At 41.5% G+C, this 24,809-nt stretch overlaps 1 protein-coding gene across 2 annotated transcripts in view; it reads left to right on the forward strand.

The window, feature by feature from the left end:
* Window positions 1-1,641: 1,641 nt before the first annotated feature.
* Window positions 1,642-24,809, forward strand: part of pax5 (paired box 5) — a 41,387-nt gene continuing 18,219 nt past the window's right edge. The window contains exons 1-5 of one of the 2 annotated variants that reach the window (XM_028402591.1): window positions 1,642-2,022; window positions 14,553-14,718; window positions 17,478-17,675; window positions 18,289-18,353; window positions 21,130-21,255. In XM_028402591.1, coding sequence (XP_028258392.1) covers window positions 1,977-2,022; window positions 14,553-14,718; window positions 17,478-17,675; window positions 18,289-18,353; window positions 21,130-21,255 — 601 coding nt within the window. In that variant the 5' untranslated portion in view covers window positions 1,642-1,976. Of the gene's footprint in view, window positions 2,023-7,897; window positions 7,987-14,552; window positions 14,719-17,477; window positions 17,676-18,288; window positions 18,354-21,129; window positions 21,256-24,809 lie in introns of those variants that run through there. The other variant, XM_028402600.1, reaches the window with a different exon arrangement.

Genomic DNA, 24,809 nt, shown 5'->3' on the forward strand with positions numbered 1-24,809 from the left:
TCCGCCTGAAGGTCAGCCTTCTTTTTTTTTTTGGTCACACCCAAACATTAATGTTTATGTTTTGATGTTGTGGGCGCGAGCCGAAGGTCAGGGTCGTAGTGTTGCAGCGCGAGGCGACAAGCAGAGCAAAATGGGTCGCTGTCTCGCGCTTTGTTCCGCACTCAATTGTCTCAGGGCTGCGCGTGAACCCTGAGACCTGCAGCTGTCTGGAGGACAGAAACCGAGGGAAGGAAGGAGAAGTACAGAGACACACCCACTGCTTCAATTTCTCCTTTAAATCTTCATTTCTGCTTGTAGGAATTTCTGGTGACAGCTTATGTTTCTTTATATATACAGAAGCGTCAGACAAATTTGGTTCTAAATTCTTGTTTAGTGTTGTGTGTGTGTCACCCTTTTAGTGATATTTTGTGTAGTTGTTGATGAACACGATAAATTCAGCAGGGACCTCTAACTTTTTAGACCCTTCTTATTTGAAATCTTATCTGAAAAATCCAGAGGTTTCTTCCTTGCCTTCAGTTGATTTTTAAATATTAACATGGATAACAGAACAATGTTAATTTTATTTAAATAAGATCAGAATGCACAGTAAGGAAAACAGGAAAACTTATGATTTCTATGCTATGTATTGAATTTGTAAGTGGACTGGTTCTGCTATGGTGCAGAGCCAGAGGAGGCCTTGGGTTATACTGAGCAGTTTCGCTATATCTTCAGGCAAGGTGTAGCTCTTTGTTGGTCCAGGGACTTAAACTCTGACTATCATAAAACGGAAGAGCAAAAAAAGTGCCCACATGTTCAGGAAATGGCATCAATGTCATTGTTCCGTTGGAGAATAAAGATCTCGACGAGAGCCTAACAAAGCAGCCAGTATCAGTATGAGTGGAAAATTTTCAGTTGGCAAATGAATATTTAAATGCTCACAGGTGTGTGTGAGTGTGTGTGTGTGTGTGTGTGAACAATCAGAGCTGAGGACCGGAACTATCCGTTTTGTAACAAACTTTGTGCACATGCAGCAGAGAGAAGGCTGCACTCTCCTGTTGCACACGGATGAAGTCGTAGCTCCGAGTATCGCTGCTCCAGTGTTTTGGTCCGTGCGTAATGCGTAAAGAGCGCCGTGCGTAACAGGTGTATAGCATTGGCAGAAGAAGACAGAAGTTTGGTGAAACTCTCTCAAACGCTCCTTTGGAATCTGAAATGACACTGAACATAAATGCACTTAAGAATAAACTTTATCTTATTTATTTGTTACCCAAAACAGAAAAAAACCTTGGCTGGTTTGACCCTTCAAATTTAAAGTCACCTACCAACCTCCACAGATATCAATGGGGTGTGTGCCACAGGAAATGAATGTAACATAAAAGAAGAAAAGACAGACAGAGAGAGAGAGAGAGAGAGAGAGACGGGGAGAGAGAGCGGGGGCGGGAAAGTTTAGTAAAGTGGAACTTGGTAACAGATGCGAGTGAGGGGGGCGCGGCCCTGCTGGGAAGGGTGGAGGTTGTATGTGGCTGTGTATGTATGTGGGGCCGTGCGCGTGCATTAGAGCTCATGTTAATGCGTGCACGTGTGCGTGTACGTATTGCGCTTGTGTGCAAGCTCGTGCAGGAAAAGGACAGGACATGAGCGCACATTGAGAGTGCGGCTCTTTTACTCGGCGTGATCATTTCACGCTTCCCCCCGAAGCCTTTTTTCCACCTAAAGCGTTTAGTTGCAGCTGACTGAGCACTTGCAGGGAGTGCAATAGGGAGCGGAAGGGTCGAATTATTTCAACCTACAAGTCGCCCCAAAAGTACTGTAGGGCGAAAGAAAAAAAAAGAGAGGGAGAAGGCTGTGCTAGAGAGAGAGAGGGAGAGAGAGAGAGGGAGAGGGGGAGAGGGAGAGAGAGGGAGAGAGAGAAAGGAAGAGAGGGAGACACTGGAAAAAGTTTTTGTTCTTTTCCTTTTTTCTCTCTCCATTACCTCCCCCTGTTCTAACCGGGGACCATGGACCAGGGGCCCAAGAGTCCTGCACTGCGGCTGGGGAGAGCAGGTAGGGTCACACCGGCTCAACTGAGCTTTCACTTTTATAAAGAGTTAAAACTTTTACCAAGTGATACTTGATATCACTTTAAGGGATATTTGTATTATTTTGTTGTTGAAAACTTTTAATTGACGATGATTCATGATTTTTCTTTAGTTTTAAAAGATTTAAAGTTGTCAGATGACTTGACTTTTAAAGAGTCACAGTGTTACTTTTTCAGTGTATGACTTCTGTGGTAGAGTGGTACAACTTTTAAAATCCTAAATATCAAAGTTTTTACTTTTTTAAGGAATTCTTGAGACTTTAACTAAAGGGATCGTGGATGAAAGTGTGTGTTTTCTATTCATGTGCAGGTTTAAATGTGACTTTAGTGTCGGTTATAGTGATACTTTTTGTTAGTCTGTCAGTCTGAGCCGCAAAGGAAGGAAAAGTGTGTGCACTTGTGCCACAATGCTCCAAGTGTTGTTAGTACAAGGAATTGCCCCTACAATAGGAAGCATGTCAAATTGGTGTAAAAGACGCTGGTGGCAGCATATAAATATATGTGTTTAAATACGTCTTGTGATGATACAGTAGACGTTTTTAGTTTTTCATCTGTGGACCATACGCTGGATATGACCATCTGTAGATCTCTTTGCTTCTTGTCTCCATTACTTGATTCAACAGGTTAATCTCATATAGGCCTATTCATAAAACAGCGGGGTCTGGTACAGCAATGGATCAGACCATCGACCTTGTTATGGCACCCAATGGATATCACATCATTTCATATTGCTGCCTGCTGCGCCTGCATTGATAAAACGTCGTTTGTCATTAAGAAACTGTGGGCAGGTGATCAGCTTCTTTATGCAGCCTTTTCTCCAGAAAAAAAGAATCTGCTTAGGTGATGACCCTGTAGCTTCTCATTATAAATATTGTAATACATGTATGCATTACAGTTGTTAGTACAGTTGTGGGTCAAAAGTGCAGATGACATTTGTTGTGGTTTTTATATTAAAATTCTTATTTATCAAGAAAACTTGACCAGACCCCTACACGTTTTTTTCCCTAATGGAAATAAATTAGCTTGTTGTCGGCTTAATATGAAAATAATGATACCCATTGTCTCTTATACAAATAATGCGTCCTTACCAGTCTTTTCTGGAGTGAGCCTAACCTGCAGAATAACGGTGAAAGCAACGGGATTTGTAGCAATTGGATAATAACTATTTTAACCACTGAGGAAATCAGAGGTTAAAAGAGGCCCTCCCCTGTTGGTGTGTGAGGTCTTCTGGGCCCAAGGCCCTATACCTACAGCCTCTCCATTTCCTCTCACTTTAAAGTACGTGCTTTGGGTACAAAGGAGAATGAACGTGAATCTAATCAGAGCTCCTCTGCTCCCGCCCTGCTGCGGGATAGCGGTGCGTAAAAGTGCGCATGGGTCGGTTCTTTCCAATAAGCAGGGCCACAGCTTCAGTCACCACAGATACTCAGAGACAGATTAACGTTATATTATTATTATTATTAATGGTAATATTTAGTCGTGTGTTAGCCATCTCTTTTGAAAGTTTAGAAATTGTATATGCTTTCCAGAAAAACGTGACGTAATGTTTAAGACCATGACATTAAGCTATCCTAAGTTCTTGTTTATTTTCCAAAAGGAATATTTGACCACACCCTGATAAAGCACATCTTGTACCAAGAAACGTTCTAGACGTGCACGTTATAGTGAGAAATGATGGTTAGATGGGAGAAAAGGGAGAGGGAGGGGAGAAGGGATGACCTCACATGGCGTAGCCTACTTTCGATTTGACCTCAAGTGCCCTGTCATAACACGTGGAGTGATATTACGATCAGCAGGGCCTTACATTCCCCACTGACAGATGACAGTCCTATGGTTATTTCATTTATATAAGAGTCGAATGATGATAAGTGGGATCTGATCAGGCCCGTGTGGGAGTTCTTTACCGGCTGCCACACATCCAAGTCCAAGAGGCTAATCTCCAGTCCATGTATTTTATTTATTACTTATGACTTTTATATTTTATAAGCAAATGAAAACTTAAGAAGAGATACGGGAGCTTTCTCATTATGTTTACAGTCAGCGGGCGTGTAATAAACGAGCTGGTGGAGTTAACATGCGCTATTAATTTTTCATTGCTTTTTCGTTTCGAGGCTCTGGCGTTTAAAAAAACGCAAAACATCCGAAGCTTTCATGGTGAATGGAAAGGAATGGAAAGAAAGAGAGAACACAACAACACTGCCTTCAAATTGCCTCCAAATGATTATCACAACTCAACCACATTCTTACTAATGTTTAAAAAAGTACACAGACCCTCTTCCTCCTCCTCCTCCTCCGCTCTCCCATCTCCCCGTTTCCAGCATTGGAGAGGTAATGAAATATGGTAATGGATTTGGATCCCCGGATTAAAGTCGTCCTACCCTGATGGAAGTTTTCTCCAAATTTCCAACCCTAAAGCAACAACAATTTGTATACATGATTGATTGTGTTTGGATTTTTTAATTGCTTATGTATTTAATTTGCAAATCGGGAGAGACAAGAGCGGCGGCTGCAATTTAGCTACTTCTGAGGGGAGGGAAGCGGCCGGGTCTATATCTCAATAAATAAACACAGGCAGAAAACGAAACAAAGAATATATATATATATATATATATGAGTGTATTTTGCCAAAACTAAATTAAATAAAATTAGACAGTGTGGCCTGCATTATAAAAACAGAATTAAAGTCGCTCACAGTCACACTGTCTGTGTATGCGGCCTAAATTCAGGCCTAAACATTACCTAATGCTCCATATCTGAGTTTCACTTTTAAAACTTCACTATTTCTCTTTATTTATATTTATAAAAGGCAAAACACCAACCAAACATGAGGCGTCTGTGTCTGCTGTCTGCCAGGTTTGCATGAGGCCTTCGAGTTGATGAGTACTCGGTAAAGAGATGTGAAATATGAATGAGGATTAGTGAGAATGTTGGAATCGGGGGTTTTACTGTCAGTGGATTAAAGAGCACAGACGAGGAATCAATGGAGATTCGTGAAATCATATTTAGTGTTGAAGATCAGAGAAATAATACATATACAGAGGATCCTGTGGATGAACGTGTTTCCACTTTTCACGGTCAGTTTAGGCCCAATATCACCATCATCACTGGACTCCTGAAAACCCCTAAAATGAAGTATGCTGATAGTAAAGTTCCGGTGTGTGTTGTATTTATAAGTGTGTGTGTGCACGCGCGGCCATGTTGTCTAAAACACAACGCCCCCTCGTGGTTCATCTTGTAAACATCGGTGCTGAAGAACATGAAAAAAAGACTCCACTTTAACAGCTGGTTTTAATAATAAAAAAATACATTCTCTTTTTTAAAAAGAGTTTCTGACTTGTTTTGGATTTTAAACTGTTCTTTTTTTTGGTTATGAGCTTGTCAGAAGGAGCCAAAGCCTAGAGTGTACACCAGAATCCAGAGTAGATAATGAAACAAACCATAAAGCTTTATATAAGCAAAGATTGATTGAAAAAAAAAATATATAATTATATATACTGAATAACACACACTGACTTTTTCACATACAAATGCATTACAGTGAGGTAAGTCTTTTGAGAATAAACCTGAAATTAAATTAGCCAGGTGAAGATTGCTGCTTTTGTGCTGAAGATTGCTGCTGTTTTGGACTTTTCGTAAACACATACTTGATACGTTGTTATATAGGCTAAGCAAAACAAAAAAAGTGGGATTATGTCTCCTGTATGGCTCTAAATGCGTCTAATCTAAAGGTTTATATGCTAACATGGAGTGAATGATTAAATGTCTAGAAACAGGAAGAAGGGGAAATAACACTTTTTAATTTGGCTGATGCTTTAGGCTATTTGTGTGGTTAATATTACAGGGGCGAGCCTTTGAAATCCCCCCTCAAATCAGGTGGGACGACCATGTATTGAACCCCTCTCTCTCTCTCTCCCTCTCCCTTCCTCTCTCTCTCTCAGTCAGTTTGGAGTGTAAATGCGGAGCTCGCCAGTTGCATTTCATTAAAAATAACATCCGTTTGGATCAATTAGGTAATGAGTGGCAATGCATGTTTCATGTGCTTCCTCCCAATTCTCCTCAAGCTAAAGATTTATAACGGTGTATTAGAGGAGGCAGTGAAAACAAAGAAATTATGCAGGGCCGTTTGTTTTCATAGTGAAAGGTTTGTAGAAATTTAAATATGTTTTGATAAAATGTTGAGTGCCTTTAAAATCTGTTTTTCTTCTGTGGCACAAAAAAGTGTGGACAACTGTTTTTTGCCTTCTTGAGCATCCCCTCCTTTATAAAGCCTTGCTGCAACTAAGCCTCATTTTTTAGTAATACTCAATTAATTAGCCATTTAATATTGACATGAATAAATTGAGCGCAAATGGGTATAAAGGCATTAGGTTTTTTACTTCGTTAATTGAAATTAAACATATGATCATTTACTCTCGGCGCCCTGCGTCGCTTCACTGAGACTCCCTATTGGTGAACGGACAATGCATGCGGGGCGTCATTGGCCCACGGGATTCGCTTCAGCCAATCGCAGCTTCCCTCCGCAGGGTTCTATCAGGGGGTTGGCGGTGACGTGGAGGCCGAAGTCGCGCTGCGATTGGCTGAGGTCCCTGTGAGTGACAGGCAGCTGGCTGCCGCGTGTAGGTTAGGGTTCCAGGGGGTTGGGAGCGCGGGCGCTGTCCGCACGAGAGCAGGTCCTGAAACGCGCCGTGCGCCACCGTGGAAGCTGGGCGCAGGCAGCTTTTCATTGTATAGTAAAAAGAAGCCTGTTTATGTACACATTTACATCACTGTCTGCGTGGTGTTTTTCTGGCGTGACCGTGGAGAAAAGTACATTTTTTTTTAAAAAAACAAAAAACAAAATATTGGACAGGACTGCAACGCGAAGAAATGCGTCACCAAACTCACACATAAACCGGGGGTCCTATAGCCACGTCTGTGCAGTGAGTCCTGGTCAGCACAGAAGGGGGACAGAGTTAGAGTGACCGAGCGCTGCCGTTTACAAACAAGACAACAAGTCTCGAGTCAGCTTCAGCAGATTTGACTCAAATCAGAGAGCGCAGCGTTTTTTTCTCCGCTGCGTAATTTTTCTTGATCTCTTTTCTGGCACGGTGGGATATGAGACTTCAAGATATGAGCTCTCGCTTTATTGATGGGAGATAACGAAGTGTTGATGTGAACGCGTCTGCCGAGGACGATTTATGACAGGAAGAAATGTTCAAAAAAGAACCCGGAACAAAAACACACCCAACAGTGGATCTGTAACGAACATTTTTCTCTTTCAAACCTGGGTTTTTATTTTTATATTTCTAAATATTTTTGAACAGACTGAGAGGAGAAAGTTGAACCTCCGTCGGTTTAGTCACAGTTCAGGGGTCACGGCCAGAGGACCCGAGGAGGTGAGAAAGGAGGGAAGGCAACTTTGTTTACACAATTTTCATTTCCGAACTTTTTTAAAAAAACATTTTTTACGCACTGGGACTGCATGGTGCAACTTGCTGCTGACGAGCTGCTGAAGGAATGAGCTCTGTCGCTGAGGTTTCCCTCCTCTGGTTCAGGAGACGCCAGAGCAGACCCGCTGTTATGTCCCGTCCCCATGAGAAGAAGTCCCGCTTCTGATTCATATTTTAACGCCATTTCTTTCTTCAATTTCCCTGCAAACCTTCCATTTTTTAATTTGAAATATCCTTTTTTATTCGCCCAATTAAAAGTGCACAGTGGCGTCTCATCAGCCAATTAAAGTTTAATTTTTTATTTAAGCGAAAGAAAAAGATACAAAGTTCCTCTCTATCAAGGCTGCTATTCATTCATTGGAGGTCACGGTCTGTCAGTACAGTGGCCGGCTGAAGCGGAGCGTTTTTTTTTTAAGACCCCTCAAAGCTTACCGGGGCCCCCCAGCCCCAAATCACTAATGGAGATTCACTGCAAGCACGACCCGTTTGCAGCAATGCACAGTAAGTTGAAACGCTTTTAATTATTCCCACCCGCATCATCCAACTGCACTGAACCGGACCAGCCCCAGACTAACCACTCAGTGTCCAGCAAATGTCAGCTTTTATTTCTTATTTCTTGTTCACAAAACAGCTTTTTGATCATTAAAGAGAGTAATAATTATTTATTTTTTAAAAATCTAAAGTTTAAAAGTTCATGCTGCGTATGTGCTGCACAGCTGAATTTGGTTTTCTCACAGGCGATGACGCTTATTTTTCTTGGATACATGGAGCATTTGGAACTTATTAATTATTTATTTTGCAGTGTTTCAAATGTGAATAAAGACAAAACTTTGAATATGCCATTTAAATTTCATTCTGCTACATTCACCGTTTTATTTCACCACTTCCTGTCTAATATTTAGGTTAATTTCATGTAGGTGAAAATGTGAGAATTATGCGGGGGAAGTCCAGCTGCAGTGATTTTATGCATCATGTGATAAAATTCAGGTTTGGCCCACATTATATGTTGTTGCTTGTTGCTGCTTTGTAAGAGAGACGATTGACTGTGTTTCCCTGCGTTGAATGGAAAAGAAAGAGGTGCAGGGGTCAGACTGCGAGATGGTGTGTGTGTGTGTGTGTGTGTGTGTGTGTGTGTGTGAGAGAGAGAGAGAGAGCGTGGGGTAACAAAGCATGACTAAAAGCTGAACTTGATCCACACAGTAACAGTAGTGTTTTTACACATAACCAGGTTAGACAGACAGACACACACTGTAGGCGCGCACAGGTCAGAGCACACACACACACAGGTTCAGCTCACAGCGTGTCACAGTGCACAGTGTCTTGCTCAAGGACACTTAAGCAGAGCAGCTGCATGCAGGGGGACAGACCTTGGTCAGTCAGTCGTGACATGGCGGACCCTGCTTTGTTTTTCAGTTCACTTTCCTTTTCCCATAAATAGAGGCTCGCTTTGTGATCACTTTAAAAGATTCTGCTTGTGTTAATAATGATAGATGGAAAACAAATTAGACTATATAGGCCCAAGAACCAAAAGTCTTCATTTAAGTTGAAGTCAGCTGCTATATGGCCCCAAAAAGGCTGCAAATAATGAAATCGCTACACAACTTTAAACAAGGGATGGCAATTTTTTAGCCTGCAAGCAAATCGTATATTTGATATATTTTTTCCTAACTGAAGTCAAATAAAGCTTTCTGTACAAGCGGGTCGACGTGTATTGGATTATGCATTCTATATTTTATTGCACTTCAGTCCCGGAGAGAGAAGCTGCGTTATGTGACTGACAGAGTTTCCCACGGTGTGTTATCCTGCAGGATTAAAAAAAAGAAGCTACACACACACACACACACACACACACACATCCAAAAGCTAGAACGAATCATGTTTCCTCTTCTCTGCCGTTTCACCAAAGCCAATGATCCGCGGTGCTGACGGTAACAGCGCAGCTAAAGTTATATATGTCAAAGCCCGGAGACGCTTTAAAACGATTACACCTAAAAAATGTCAAAGGTAGAAGAGAAAAAAGAGAGAGAGGGAGAGGTCGGAATGAATCGACTGTGAGGCGTGGAAATATTGTTGGGCGAGTTTGGATGTGAGCTCTGGGCCTGTGTGTATATGTGTGTGAGTAGAGAGAGAGAGAGAGAGAGAGTGTGTGTGTTTGTGTGTATGTGTGTGTGTAGTTTATGCGTTATCAGGAAAACCAGTGTATGTGTGGAAAGTTTTAAAATGAGAATATTCAGATCATTGTTTTAATTCATATCCTTGAATGTTATTGTGTAGTATTTTATGGTCACACCTTGCTCCCTGTACAAAAAGTTACATTCAGTTAAAAAAAACGCGAGGATTGTTACTTTATCAATCATACGTTAAACGCCACTTGAGTTTGAGGACTCCCTCCTATCACGAGAAACAACAATATAGCAAAGACATTTAAAAAAAAATCTATACCAGGTAATTGTGATGATAATGAGCTGAATTTCATAATCACCTATTGTAATGGTAATGGTGGTATGCTGAATATTAAGCAGACATGGCTCTGGTCTACCTCAGTCACTCACATGAGTCACAGAAAATATATATAAAAAACATCGTACAACAATTACTAACAATTCCTGATCAAATGTATTCTTTTAATCTAATTGGCTGGTGTTAGGACTGGAAATACTGCAGAAATATTATAAATTAAATCACAAATTATTTATTTTTATGTCGACTTCTTCTTCATCTCTTAAATACATCTTCAGGCTTAAGCGAGGCCGCATCGTCTCCGCAGAAATATTAATTATGGCACAGAAAATACAGACTAACACTACACGTCTGGCACATCTCAGACATCTATTCACTGTTTGCTCAAGGAAATTTGCTTCATCTGTATTCTTGCAGGCAACTTTCCAAACAGGTTTTCAGCCAAAAGTAATTTCTACTTCCCTTTTTTTCGTTTCTGTTTTTTTTCCAAGACGGATAAAAGAGAGAGAAAGAGACGGTGGCGTTTTGTTGGGATTTCTCTTTTGCTTTATTTTTGAATCGTCAGGCCGTGACGAGGCAGATGAGAGATGAGGGAGAGAGAGAGAGAGAATGAGAGAGAGACATTGAGGAATGTAGCGGGAAGTGAGAGACAGAGAGACTAATGGACCTTATTTTCTGGATGGGGGAGCTCGAATATATTCAGCTTTATCTCTGTATTTTTTTTCCTCCCGGAAACAGTGAATCAATCAAACATTTAAGGAGGTACTGGGCTCTTAAGTCAGCTCCTATAAAGGGTAAATAAATAAAATACAACAGGGATGCATATTGACCGCTGGTCCCCTGGCTGTCTCTGTCCCTCACTGATTCAGCAGGATGAAAATGAAGCTGCTGCCTCTGCCAACACCCCCCCCCCCTCCTCTGAAGACTCTGTAGCTTCAGCTTTCATAGAAAAGACCCTTAAAAGCCTAAAACCCCCTAATTTGGCAAAATCTTTGCATCTAATTTGCAGCAAAATCTCCTGAGCTGATTGATTGAATTTCAGTGAGCAAGTGTTAATTTGTTGGATGAATTGCTAGAAGTCTGTCAGTGAAACTGCGAAGAAAAAAAACACCTCTGGATTTTTTTTGCAGTGTCACAAATTCCCACAAAAATATGTATACTTAAATCTCTTCTTTATGACATCCTATTACAATGTGACAAACTTACATTAGGCCAGCACCATTTTATTTCCTTTTTGAAATAAGAACATGGTGCAACATATTCTGAGAATTATTTTACAGCTGCAGATAAACAAATGCCTTTAAAGAATGTGTAAGTTTTATTTGTCCCTATCAGTATTTATAGGCTTGGAAAATAAATTTTCAAACGCATAATCCTCACAGCCTACCCCTAGAGTGGCGAGAGCCTGAACGACTAATGCCAACAGTAAATACACAGATAAGTGAATAAATAGTTATCTGGAGGTTTTTGTAGGTCACAAGTCATTCCTCTCCATCTCTTTACAAAGCAAGGCGTATTTCATGCCCTGGCCCAGATAGGACGGGTGAAAGGAACCATTTCATTTACTCTTATCTGAGGTAGAGAGAGAGAGAGAGAGAGAGAGAGAGAGAGAGAGAGAGAGAGGAGAGAGAGAGAGTCTTCTCTGCAGAGACCTGTGGTGAGGACGTCTACACACAGTAGGCTTCCTGCAGAAATTGTGCTTTTATTCACTGAGAGGTTTCAGGAAATAATAATAAAGAGACGAGACAGGAATAATGCCTTTACACACCTATACAAAAGCGTTCACAGAAAGTGAGAGAGAGAAAGACTTGAATTTGTCCATGTAGGTCAGCAGTGTCTGTCTGGCTTTGAGGAATATCTGAAAATATCTGTGTACGACTTTTCTGACTTTGCAGACATGATTTCTTGTAAAGAGTCACAGAAATCTGTCACGGTAAATCAACAGAGGGGCCAAAACTGCGTGGTTCAGAGGTGTCCTGTTGATTTAGGGGTCAAAGCAGCGAGCATGGACAGCTGGTCAGGTAGTCAGGTCGTGCTGCATGTTATTTGAACCCCTTTCTGATCCTAAACGTTCTAAAAAAAGTCAATAAATGTCAAATATGATGAAAAAGTTGGGTTGAAGGATAGAAGATAAACAGGTTATGGGCTTGGACTGACTGCACAGGACCTCTGGAGAACTAGTACCTAAAACAATACACCGAATATATGTATGACTCCCTTCTAAGTGCATGTTACAGTGTGATTCAGCATGGCTCGTCCATGAAGGTATAGTGAGAGTTAAAGTGGCAGAGGTCAAGATGTCGCCCTGCCTGATGGTTTTTCTCTGTAACATTAGGCTGTTAAAACTTCACCTTGGCTCAAACTTGATACAAATTTGTTGCATCCATCATTAAAGGCAGCCAACTGTCTTTAGGCAAGACGCGGTGCTCCAAACTGTTCCTGATGCTGTAGCTCTCTGATGTGTGTGTGAATGAAAAGCAGGTTTTAAAGGTGCCCTTAGCCATCACCGGGGTTATGTTCTCAAACTGTAGTTGATGGATAAACTAACCTGGCGAGTAATATATTTTATGTTTGCCGTCTTTAAGTGAACACATCCGAGGTCATATTGTCTTTAAAGTTCATTTTGGTGTTTAAATTTCATCCTTAGGTTAAGAAAGATAAATATACTTTTTTTCTGTTGAAGAACAATTGCTTCTCAAATTGCACTGTCTGCTGCAGGCGCCTGCATAAAGAGGCGTCTTCTGTTGGAAAAAATAAGGAAGAGACGGTCTATCCATACGAGATATTTGGAAATAGCTTTGTTTGATTTCACAAATTGAGACTCTCTAGACCTCCAAATATCTGTATATATCTGATATGTATTGACCTTTTTATATGTAAGCTAGCAAAGGTGTGTGTGCTTCTTTATTTTATGCTGATGGAGTGAAGATGAGGACAGGGGGACAGGTTCAGGGGACAGCTTGGTGTTTTTTGGGGGGCATCCCTGCTGGGGTGATGTGTTTAAAATCTATTACCCCCACAGCTAGGATTAGTGTCTGTGTGTGTGTCTTGTGTGTGCATGTGTGTGAGTGTGTGTTTCCCCTAAAGACGTAATCACTATGGTAATACAAAAGCCAGTGGATTAAATGGTACAGAAATTCGAGTTGATTTATACTTTGCCTTTGGTGAGTTGCATGCATACAGTATGTACGTACATAGAATTGGAAGAGAGAGAGAGACTTTTGGTTTGAATGGCTCTCACTCACACACAGTGTTTGTGTTGGTGGATTCAGTGGTCTCACTGTGGTCATATATCTATCTTTTACTCAGTCACTGCTGACGTGTTTGCCCTAGATGCTGATTAAGCGCCATCTCCTATAGATGGTTACGGAACATATACACTTTACAAGTTCCTGCTCATTTGCTGCTGCTAATAATGTACATTTTTCCCACAATGTTCTAACAGGCAGCTGATTTTCTGCGTGTTCTGGCTACAGCAGATAAATGAGTATACCAACACCCCTACCATTCTGTAAAGATTCAGCTTGTCTTCTGTTGTGTAGTCTTTTTATTCATTTCCTCTTATACTTTCATCCCCTCATCCCTCAGGGGGAATATTAGTGATATCTTTTACTAAGGGTCCAGGGCGAGGCCTTGGTCAATAATTAATTGAAATCCCTTCATTTACTCCTAGTCTTTGCTCAGCCTGCCCCTGGTGAAATTGGGCAAAGTTTGCACTTTTCCAACTGGCATTATTATGCAGAGCAGGATAAATCAGAGGGCGGGAGAGAAATCAGATGGGTTTGAGGTAGTAAATTAACTCCAGCCAGAGGCTAACAGCTGGGGGACTGCAGGACCTGACAGTGTTTTATTCATATGTACTGTACGTACTGTAAATGTATTCAGTGTTGATCTGTGAAGGCCGATAATGTCAGAATGCAGTTTTACCAACTGTTGACCCACAGAAACAAGCTGTTAACGTGATGATTTTGTTGAGAGAACAGCTGGTGTTGAGACAGAAGGATCTGCTGTAGCTGTTGTAGCTCAGGAAACCTGCTTCTTTTGCAAAATGACAGAAGGCCAACCATATTTATCATATAAAATATATTTTTTTACCTTGAAATAAACTGAATTATAAACAATTCTGTCTGGTGGCAAAGTAAAGGTAAATATTTTCAGCAGCCCGACACAAAGCAGGATGCATTCACTTTCACTGTGAGTAAGAAAATGGTCAGACGGAGCCAGCAAACTCTATCACAGCCTTGATTCTGTTGGGTATCACTGTATGAGAGGCTCCTGTGATGGTGCTGAATGACACAATGATTTTTACCTCCAACACACTTCAGTGCAGCAGCTTATTGTGTGTTGTGTCTATGAGAATGAATCATCCCACAGTTGTTCAACTCTTACTCGGCTGTTATCTCTCATTCTTCATTCTCAAGAATCTGATTGGATGAAAGACTGGGGCATGATGGCTTATAACATAAGAATGACTTTAACTGTTAAAGTCACGTGAGGAATTTAGTTTTCTCGTAGCTTCATTTACTGCCTGTAATAGAGTGCAACTTTATATTCTTTCATTCATTTTCTGTGGACATCTAACTGTGTCTTCCCTCTCTCCCTCTCAGGACATGGCGGAGTGAACCAGCTTGGAGGTGTGTTTGTAAACGGCCGACCCCTCCCAGACGTTGTTCGACAGCGAATAGTAGAACTCGCCCATCAAGGGGTTCGACCCTGCGACATCTCACGCCAGCTACGAGTCAGCCATGGATGCGTCAGCAAGATACTGGGCAGGTAAAAAGACAGACGACCTAAATATGTGACTAGCTTTCTGTTGAGCAGTATGAAGCGGCAGGGATGTAAAAATATTGAAAACCTCCTTGTTTGGGAACATTAGACTAAAAGACATGTCTGTACAAAATATGTCTGCCTCATTTTTGGGTAATTATGTATTCGCTGATGCTGTAAGGTCACACTGACTGTCCTACATTTTCATTTTGCCTCTTACTTCACCTACTCTTTTCTTCTTTCACCTTCCTATCTCCCCTCTGACTCTTGTACAACCCCTCTCAAATTTTCTGTCTTTCCTCACCTCCCCTTTTCTCTCTTTTTCTCTCTGTCTGTCTGTCTCTCCTTTGCCTTTTCAAAGCTAAATTCAAGAGTAAATCCCTGCTTGTTCCATCCCCCAGAGAAGAAAGGGTGACAAAAGGGAAAAGATTCATCACTTTTTGGAATTAGCATCAAAATGAAAGTGGCACCATATTTCTGCACCCTTCCCAAAAAAAAGGGGGAGATGGAGAAAGGGAGAAAGACAAGAACAAGGGGCACAATCAAAAAGGGGAAAAATGCATGTTAAAGAAGAAGAGTGCAGGAAAAGGAAAAAGTGAATGAGAAACAGAGAGACCATTTGTGGGGACAGAGGGGAAGGATTAGCTACAGCGACCCTCAGCTATATCAAAAAAATGTGTTGCTCATTGTTCTCCCATGCCTCTCTTTCTCTCTCTCCCTCTCTCTTTCTGTCTCTCTGTCTCTCTCTCTCTCCCCTTTCCTGGCCGTTCAACTCACTGAAGCGTTACCGTGAGGGGGAGGAGAGGGGATCGAGGGATGGAAGGAGGGAGGGAGGGTTGTTTTATCCTCTCCTCTCTGTCTCTGTGGTGCCAGCAGAACAAAAACACCAACTCTACCACCCTGTGTGTGTGTATGTGTGTGTGTTGGCTCATCGTTGCGCGGATATCAATAACCACGCTCGTTTATTCACCAATGATTCAGCTGTGAATAATTTAAATAGTTTTCCATTTGAAAATAGATTGTTTTTCCTTTAGCTGTGTTTATACACCAGCTGTGAATAGTCAAAATGCACCACACACACACAAACACACACACAGGCCCAACATGCGCATGCATATACTCACACATATATGGAAAAAGAAAGACAAGGAAGTGCACGTTTACAGGAACTCACATCTTCACGGAAAGGATTACTCTACCGTACAGTGGAGAGAGAGAGGGAGGCAGAGAGAGAGGGAGAGAGAGAGAGCAGCAGCAGGTTTAAGACTGACTGACAGCTTGCATCCACACACAGCATCCCCCCTTTTCTGCAAGCTGTGTAGCGCATTTGCTGTCCTCCTACCCCCTGCCCCCCCATGCCCCTTCTGCATGCAAATACATTCATGAAATAGCCATGGTGGACACGAAATGCCTGGATCTGTGTGTGTGTGTCAGTGCCACCCTCTTCCTACCTCTGTGTCACAATGTGAAATTGCTTAAGAGAACAGCAGCCATTCGCTCGATGACCCAGGCATTAAAAAAGCTGTATGACAGATGTTACATTTAAATCTAGCCATTTAGCTGACGCTTGTACCTGCAAAAAAATCTGATAACTGCAACATTATGTAACTATAGCAGTGAGTGTTTTATTTCACCATTGTTAACAAAGGTTTTGGTAAGTCAGCATTTGCTTCTAAATCAGGAAAACGCACCATTAAAGTAAAAAGTAAAGAGCAGAATATCTAAACTCAAACAGTGCCACACAGACCTGTATATGATGGTTCAACATTTTTTTCTTTCATTCATACATTGAAGTGATTTCTATCAAGCCTGTAAGATGTGTTCTCGACAACAACAGGCAACAAAATGTTCAGCCAACACCCATTATAAAAGATTAATTCCCACTGATCGCTGTCACGTTTAACAAACAAGAATAAGACTATAAGGCTGAGTGGAACAGTGAACTGAAGTACCAGTAAAATATCAGGGCGTTTTTGTGTTTTATGTTACAGACTCTTTTTGATGGAAGCAGAACTCTGTGTTGAGTGTTGATGCTGTCATAAAATGTTCTTGCCAATCACAAGTTTTGTCTGATTTAGTTTTTCATCTTTTAGGGGTAAAGAAAGAGGTCTCACTGCGCAAGATGACATAGAAAAAGCAACCTTATTCAATATCTTTCCTATTTTCAACAAAGTCTTTCAAAAACTTCAATTAAACAATATATCTTATATTTAAAAATATCTTATTCCTCTGTGCCAGGCCTATCCATAACAAACCAAAATGAGTTACAGTGTTGTACTGACATGTTCAATCATGATGTTTTAAATTAAAACTATTGCATTTGAAGTTGTGTGAAACCATCTATTAGACATATCACAATTAAATATTCACCAATTAAGCAAAGATCCCATGAAAACAAACAAAAAAGCAGGACTGAGATGGATGACTCACTTACAAGCAGCAGTCACATGACAAACATTCAGTGTGTTTAGATGATTTGCAGGTTTTTTTAAATCATATATGCAGAGCAGATTAAACAGTTGCATTTCTATGGTTTAAAAAAAGCAGCCTTGTAAAATGTCTGCTGTCTAGTTTACTCAATTTGTCTAACACAAGTCAGCAGTCAATAGTACGTTTTTAGCTATGATGGGTGCTGTTTCCATGAAGGTGCAGGTTATATTGCAGTGAAAGATGTGCCCACAGGGACAAAAAAATGAGAGGAGTAAAAAACAGTTCAGAGGTCTTTTCACCACATTTCACCGCATTTTCTCTGCTTTAATTGGCAGGTACTATGAGACGGGCAGTATCCGCCCCGGGGTAATTGGGGGATCCAAACCAAAGGTTGCTACACCCAAAGTGGTCGACAAGATCGCCGATTACAAACGCCAAAACCCCACCATGTTTGCCTGGGAGATCCGGGACAGGCTCCTGGCTGAGAGAGTTTGTGACAACGACAGCGTCCCCAGTGTCAGCTCCATCAACAGGTACCGCATTCTCTCTGTGTGTATGTGTTTGTATCAACTTATAGCAACAGGCATGGAGTGTAGGTGGAGCCCAGTCCAATATAATACTGTGTGTTTTTAATATGGGTGTATGTCTGTGAGTCCAGGAGTGGAAACAGAGAATAGGAAAGAGGCCCCAGTCTCCATATGTATGAAGTGGCTGCAGCTCAGTGGTTCAACACGATGGTACAATGACAACCCTTTCCCCTGAGCATAGAGGCTGAGAGAGAGGGACGGATGGTGAAATAAGAGAGAGAAGGAGTGAGCAAAAAAGGCAGACAAAAGGGAAGGAAGGTGTGTGGGGGTAAGGGAAGAAACAGACACAAAAGAAAAAGAAAGAAAGGAAAAAAGAGAGGAAAGGAAATGAGAGGAGAGGAGAGGAAAAGGGGAGGAAAGGAAAGGAAAGAGGAAGAAAAGGCTTGCATGAGCAGCCAAGCAGGAAGTGTGAGGCCCCTCTGCCATGTCAGCCTGCCTCAGCCACTTCACACCACACACACACCGTTTTGCTCCCACGATGGTCATGTTCTCTCTGTCACTCAGAATCTTTCACACAAACCACTTCACACACACTAATATCTCCTCTCTCCTCCTGCAGGATCATTCGGACTAAGGTTCAGCAGCCGCCTGGTCAAACAGGCTCAGTGTCGGCTCACAACTTAGGTAGGTCGCTGCTACAAAAATCCTGTTTCCAACTGTCAAAGCAAATTTTACGGGAGAGCCGTTTTCATATGAATCTCTCTGGAGCAGAGTGTGTGTCTGTCTGTGTGTGTGTGCCAAACAAATGTATACCGTAATCGGCGTGGACATTACAAAATGTTTTGTGCCGCAAAGTTCAACACCAGAATGCAAAATTTGTCATTGAGTGTGGGCGTGAATGCTACTGGATAAAGACACCCTGCAGGTCCACCAAAGAGACTGACCTTCACATCTCTATATAGGGACATTTAGGTCTTTTGACCAATGTTTGGCAAAATGAACTGACTGAAAACAGTAAGGGAAGATAACATTAAATGTGGCGGGAACCATCGCAGATCAGCAATACTAATATTTGATGGCAGTAGTAACACCTTTATAAGAGACGATCTAAACAAAGGGAGCAACTATTACCCAACAATAATCATTATGAAAATAGGGTAGGGGATCAGAGCACCAACATAACTCTTCAATGAGTGAATAAACTTCATTCACTACAGTATTGGAGTAATGGAAAATCAATCTGATGCTCGGTTATCTGAAGCAATCCCCACACAAAAATCTGTAGAATTGTCATCACCATAACAGAGCCCTATAGATAATAAGAGAAATTTCAGTGTTTATGTTCGCATATTAAAGTTTACAGCAAGGCTGGATGTGACACAAAAAACAGCACAAACTGCAGAGTTCAGCCTAGAAACGGAACATTTCTCAAATCAGCAGAAAGGTCTGCATTACTACAGTATCTTTAAAATGTTTGTTCTTTTTGGTCGTTTGTACTTGATTGTCAGCTTACAGACTGAATTCATATATCTATTACAGCTAAGACTGAAACATAATTTCCTTTTATGCGATGAGTATCTCAGAGTACAAATAAGTAGCCTTCCTCTCTTTGCCCTGCAGTGGATTGTGTTTCGGTGTCTCTCATATCTTCATAATCGCACATTGTCTATTAATCTAAATTAATTTCACACACACTGCTCCCTGACTCCTGCCTTTTACTCACATTTAACAGTCACACACATTCACATGCATACACACCTAGATGCACCATCTCACACACACACACACACACACTCTCACGCACGCTTACAGATTACACAGATAAATGGGTCCCACTCCCAGGCGGAAAATTGAACATTTGGATTTGCAGAATAAAAGCGTTACGTTCTGATAAAAAAAAGAGTGAAAAGAAAGAGAAAGGAAAATCAGATAATTGAAGTGCTAAATCAAGTGATGGGAAAAGGAGGGATATGCATTCATTATGCTCTCCTTGTCGTTAGTGAAGGAGTAACGGCTGGAAGGGATGCTGATCCTCTGGTTTGCCTGTTTTTTTATTTATTTTTTTTTATTCCCCTTTCGGTCTTGTCTTTCTGTGTTTGGGGGGTCTGCTGGGAGAGAGGATTAGGATGTCTGTCTCCACACCTTTCTGTCCCTCCTGGGATACCATACTGTCACTCAGCCCCACGTCCGCTTACAGAGGGCACAGATAAGGGACCAAGAAGCGACGTATGTTTCAGTCTGTGTGTCAGGAGGTTGCAAGGTGTGTGTGTGTGTGTGTGTGTCAGTGAAGCGGTGACAAGTATGTCGCTGTGTCGCCCAGCGAGGAACTTGTCTCCTCCAGGGGGAAGATTAGAGGAAGAGACAACAAGGAGCAAAACACTAACAGAGGCCTGTCCTTTGTGTGTTCTCCTGTGCAGCTTCACAGTCAGTCAGTATGAAGAGTAAAGTTTTAGGAAGATTAAAGTGCATCTATGTGCTGAGTGTTTTTTGTTTACCATCTTTGGGATGGGAACAGAACTGAGATTTGTAGAGGTTGTAAAATACTATCTCTGCTATAATAAAACCATCACATTTATTTCAGTGAGTAGCATGCTGCCTATGTGTATTTTTTCTGGATAAATTAGGTTTTTCACACTTGATGACTACACTACACTACATTGCATCATAGCGGGGAGGATTCTGTGTGAAATGACACAGTAGAACCACAACAAGCATAGCAGGGTTAGTTAGGGTGACTCAGAACAGACACCAGACGAGTCTCTGTTAAAGTTTGACTCTTCAAGACTGCACGAGGAGTAGAATAAATCAACTTAGTGCAACACAACATCAAATCATGACGGCCTATGCAACACAGTTACAAAGTTTGGGAAATTTCACCCTTGACAATGGACAGAAACCGACTTTGTGTTACATCTGTAAGGCAGACTGAGCTTGGCATTGGAACCACGTCCACTATGCCTGAACATTAGAGAGAAAGACTTGGTTGGGATGCTGGTAAATGCAAAATTGTAGTATTAATAACAGACTTTTGAGCAGCAACATTTTTGATTGAAATATTGCTCTTTATTGTGCATGCCAAAAACAGCATCAGTGATAGATTTATAATACTATTGGCTGACTATAGATGAATTGAACTTCAATAATCAAACCATCGGAAAGTTGTTGGTTGCAGTCCTAATAAAGTGATGTCACACAGGTAGAGCTGAAGTTAGGGTTTTTAAATAGTATGCTATTGTTGTCCAGAAAATGTTATAGTTTATTATAATTTTTTAAATATCATCTCTTCTAAGAGATTTGTACTCAGTTTAGCAGCTCATGCAATATTTAGGAATTTTGTGTGTGTATTGTGGCAAATAAGTGAATGAGTGGTGCATTCCTCAACTAATGTTTGTTTTTTCCCTCTGTATTAATTATTTCTTGCACCTTGCATATCCCTGAATGTCGTGTGATCCGTCTGCAGCAACGTCCGTGGCTGCCACGCAGGTCTCAGCCGTGACCAGCGACTCGGCCGGCTCTTCGTACTCCATCAGTGGCATTCTGGGTATCAGCTCAGCTGCTGATGTGGGCAAAAGGAAGCGAGATGAAGGTGAGCAAATGATTGCACTGTGAATATATCTGCACCTTTTTAAATCATTGAATGTTTGTGCAGATAAATAAATGCACAACGTACATAAACACATGCAGAGCAGCATGGAAAACCCAGATGAAAAGAACTCAACACAAAATGATCAATGACGTGTGTGTGTGTATGCGCACATACATGCATTGTGGGAGTTCTAACCAAACATCTTCATTCAGAAACCCACATTTGTTTACTAACAGTGTTTCACTGGAGAGCTACCTGGGAAGTCAGTTTATGCATGCACTATTGATCATACATACACTGTCATACTGGATCAATGTTGCATGTTAATAGAGGTGTGTGTTTTGTGGTTTCTGACATGTACTGTATGTTTGTAGTTGGTGCACATACATGTGTGAATGACTCTGAGTGTGTATGAGGCAGTGTCAGTGGCATTAAAAAGCCATCATACAGACGGTCTCCTACGGTAAATGAGACAGGACCAGATGTCGGAGCGGGGGGGTGGGGGGGTTGACAGAATGCCACTGGGGGCTATTTCTTGCTCTCACTTGCTTGGTCTCTCTCTCTCTCTCTCTCTCTCTCTGCCACACACACACATTCACACTGATACAATATGCTTCCCTCTGCTGTTAAATTTTAAAAGCATTCAAGCAGGTTCCAGGTGAATCCCAGGTGCACCTTGATATGCTCGGATACAGCCCACTTACCCATCAGTAGAGCACAAAGACTTTAGACCCAGCACTGTGTTGTGGGGCGTTAGAGTCATACACTTATTTGTAGACACAGTGGATCAAAGTTTGCCTTGCTTTGCGACCTCCACCACATTTGATCTCATATAAAAGCATCAATGCATCATTTTTCTGATGTCTGAATAGTCCAGTTGTAAAGACAAAAATAGCTACAGACATCATATGGTATATATGCCCAACGTCCAATAAACAATTTACATAATTACTCCAAATATAAATTATCATATGGCTTTCCTGATATGTTTCCTTGCTTTTTGTTAACACTATAACAAACTATTGTCCACCAAAGTCCTGCCAAACTGCCATTGTTGAGCATTTATTCCATAAAAAATTTACATCTGGCAAAAACAGATGTGATGCAACTTTATCATCAGTGAATTTCCACCACTTTGTCTATCTTATTTTAAAGTTTTTTAGGCACTTATTTGACAGAAGTCACTGGAGAGAGACAAAATACAGTAGAGAGAAAGATGACACACGAGGGACTGCACGAAGGACGGAGATTTATCTTCATGGGGTACACGCTGTGAGCTACCAGTGTAACTGTTCTGCCAGACCTCGCTTTTGTTGACATTAATAATAAGATTCATGTATAATTACATGAATGCATCCCACATTATTATGTGCTCTAATGTCTTCAGCAAAGACTCTGTGGTCAGATCTGTAGGAGAAGGAGGAATGTAATCTAATTAGCAGCATTGTTGCTTCACTTTGTTCTTTCAGTGCTACACATGCGCTACATGGGCGATCTGTCTGTTGTGTCTCTTTAAACTGGACTTTGCGTTTATCCAAACTGAAACATTTCTCCGAAGTGTTAGGAAAACGTTGTGCAGGAAACCTTTCAGTGCGCGTCACGTTTTGCCCGTGTGTCTTTTATCTGCAGTGTTTTGCAGTGGCAGAGGTCTGCACTGTTGGCTCTGTGGTCTAATTAACAGCATTGCTAATCACAGCTTCCATTAGAGCAGCCCCCGCTGGATAATGATACACACACGCAGCAAGGGGCGACAGGGAGAACAGCATGCGCCGACATGGACAGACAAACACATACACGGACAAACAATAGGAAAGCTTCTCATATACACACACACACATCCATATGCTTGTCTGCGCAGACATTCTTACACACACGAAAACACACTACAGTGAGAAGTGGTTCTATTGTTGGCTTTATCATAAACAGGTGACATGTTTATGCAGTTACAGTGTATGAAAGTTATATTTTAAATTTTCTAAACTCATTATAAAAATATACAACAGTGCAGCGGCAGCTCTGCAGCAACCTTTTTTTCATCTTAATGACAATCAATGCTTTATTTGTTGATCTTGATACTGTGGATGGTGCTTCCTTGGACAACTGAATGAACATTAAAGTATCTTGAAGTATCGCAATGTATATCATGCTGTAGTATAATAGCATCAAGTACTGTACCATACTATCGTAACATTACACTGCACCATATATCACTCTAGAGTACTGTGTCATATCACAGAGCATTGTAGTGTATTTCATCATGTTATACAGTATTGTGTCACTAACATGTATTATTCTTTCATTACAATGTCTATATCATATAGTATTGTAATGAATGTACTGTATAGTATCCTATCATATTACACACCATATCAAATCATGTAGTAATGTATTGTGTCATGTCGTAACAAATTGTGTCTTGTTTTGTCACGTCCTGTGTGAACATGTGTGCAGAATGCTTCTGTAGAGTATTGGAACAGCATCTGTGCAAGTGATGGGAACACAGGAAGGCAGGATAAGTAGTGTGTGTGTGTGTGTGTGTGTGTGTGTGTGTGTGGTATGTGTGTGTAGGGGTAAAGGCCTGTGGTGACCTGTGCCCCCCAGCCAAAGCAAGGGGAAGTGGGGGGTGACTGAGGCCAGCATGGAGATGAATAGGAGTGAATGGAAGAACTTGACTTGTGGGGCCAAAAGGGGACTATTGTACCTTAACCTATTCTCTGAAACTGTGTGTGTGTGTGTGTGTGTGATGTAGAGTCCAGGACAGGTGTTGTGACAATGTTTTTTTTTCTGCAAACATATGAGTAAAATGTGCTCTCAGAAGGAAAGTCATACTCTATAGTTGTTCAAAATGCTTTTTTTTTCTCAATGGCATTTACCCAGAATGCCATGTTGACCTCTCACCCCCTTGTGCATTCACTGTGACATGCAGCAGCTTACCAAATAAAAGATGCTGGGAGTAAGCAAGAGATGGAGGACGGAGGAGGAGAGGAGGGGGGTATCTCCGCCCTTCACCCTGTGCTCCTCTCAGTGCTTCCCTTCTCCTAAAAACTTTGATCTCTGGAGTTTGGATGGGTCACACACACACACACATCCATAGACACACACATGTAGGCACAGGCTGGGGGTGATGAGGTCAGACTTACGACCCTTGTTCGATCAGTATGATAATCTAAGTCAAGTGCAAAAAGCATCACTGAGGTGGTGTGGCAGCGTCTGCAGACACATGCTGAAACAGTCAGTCAAGTGACAAGTAATCAAATTCCCGTAGGTATTCAGATTCAATAATTCAAGTGTTGCTGCGTTGTTGGAAAAATGAGCAGGCAGGATGAGACGTAGGGAGATGGTGATGGAGAGAGAAAACCAGAGAGAGAGAGAGAGAGGGAGAGGTAGACAGAGAAGGCGGAAGAGAGAGGAAAAAGGCAGAAAGGAGAGAACAATAAAGGCTCATTGTTTGTTTTGTTCTGCTCTGAAAAAGAGGGAAGAGAAGCGCTTCCCTTCTGAGACTGAATCACAGAGATAGAGGCAGCTGTGTGTCTGTGTGTGAGTGTGTGTATCCG

This window comes from Parambassis ranga, chromosome 1 (assembly GCF_900634625.1).
Source record: "Parambassis ranga chromosome 1, fParRan2.1, whole genome shotgun sequence".
Lineage (NCBI taxonomy): Eukaryota > Metazoa > Chordata > Actinopteri > Ambassidae > Parambassis > Parambassis ranga.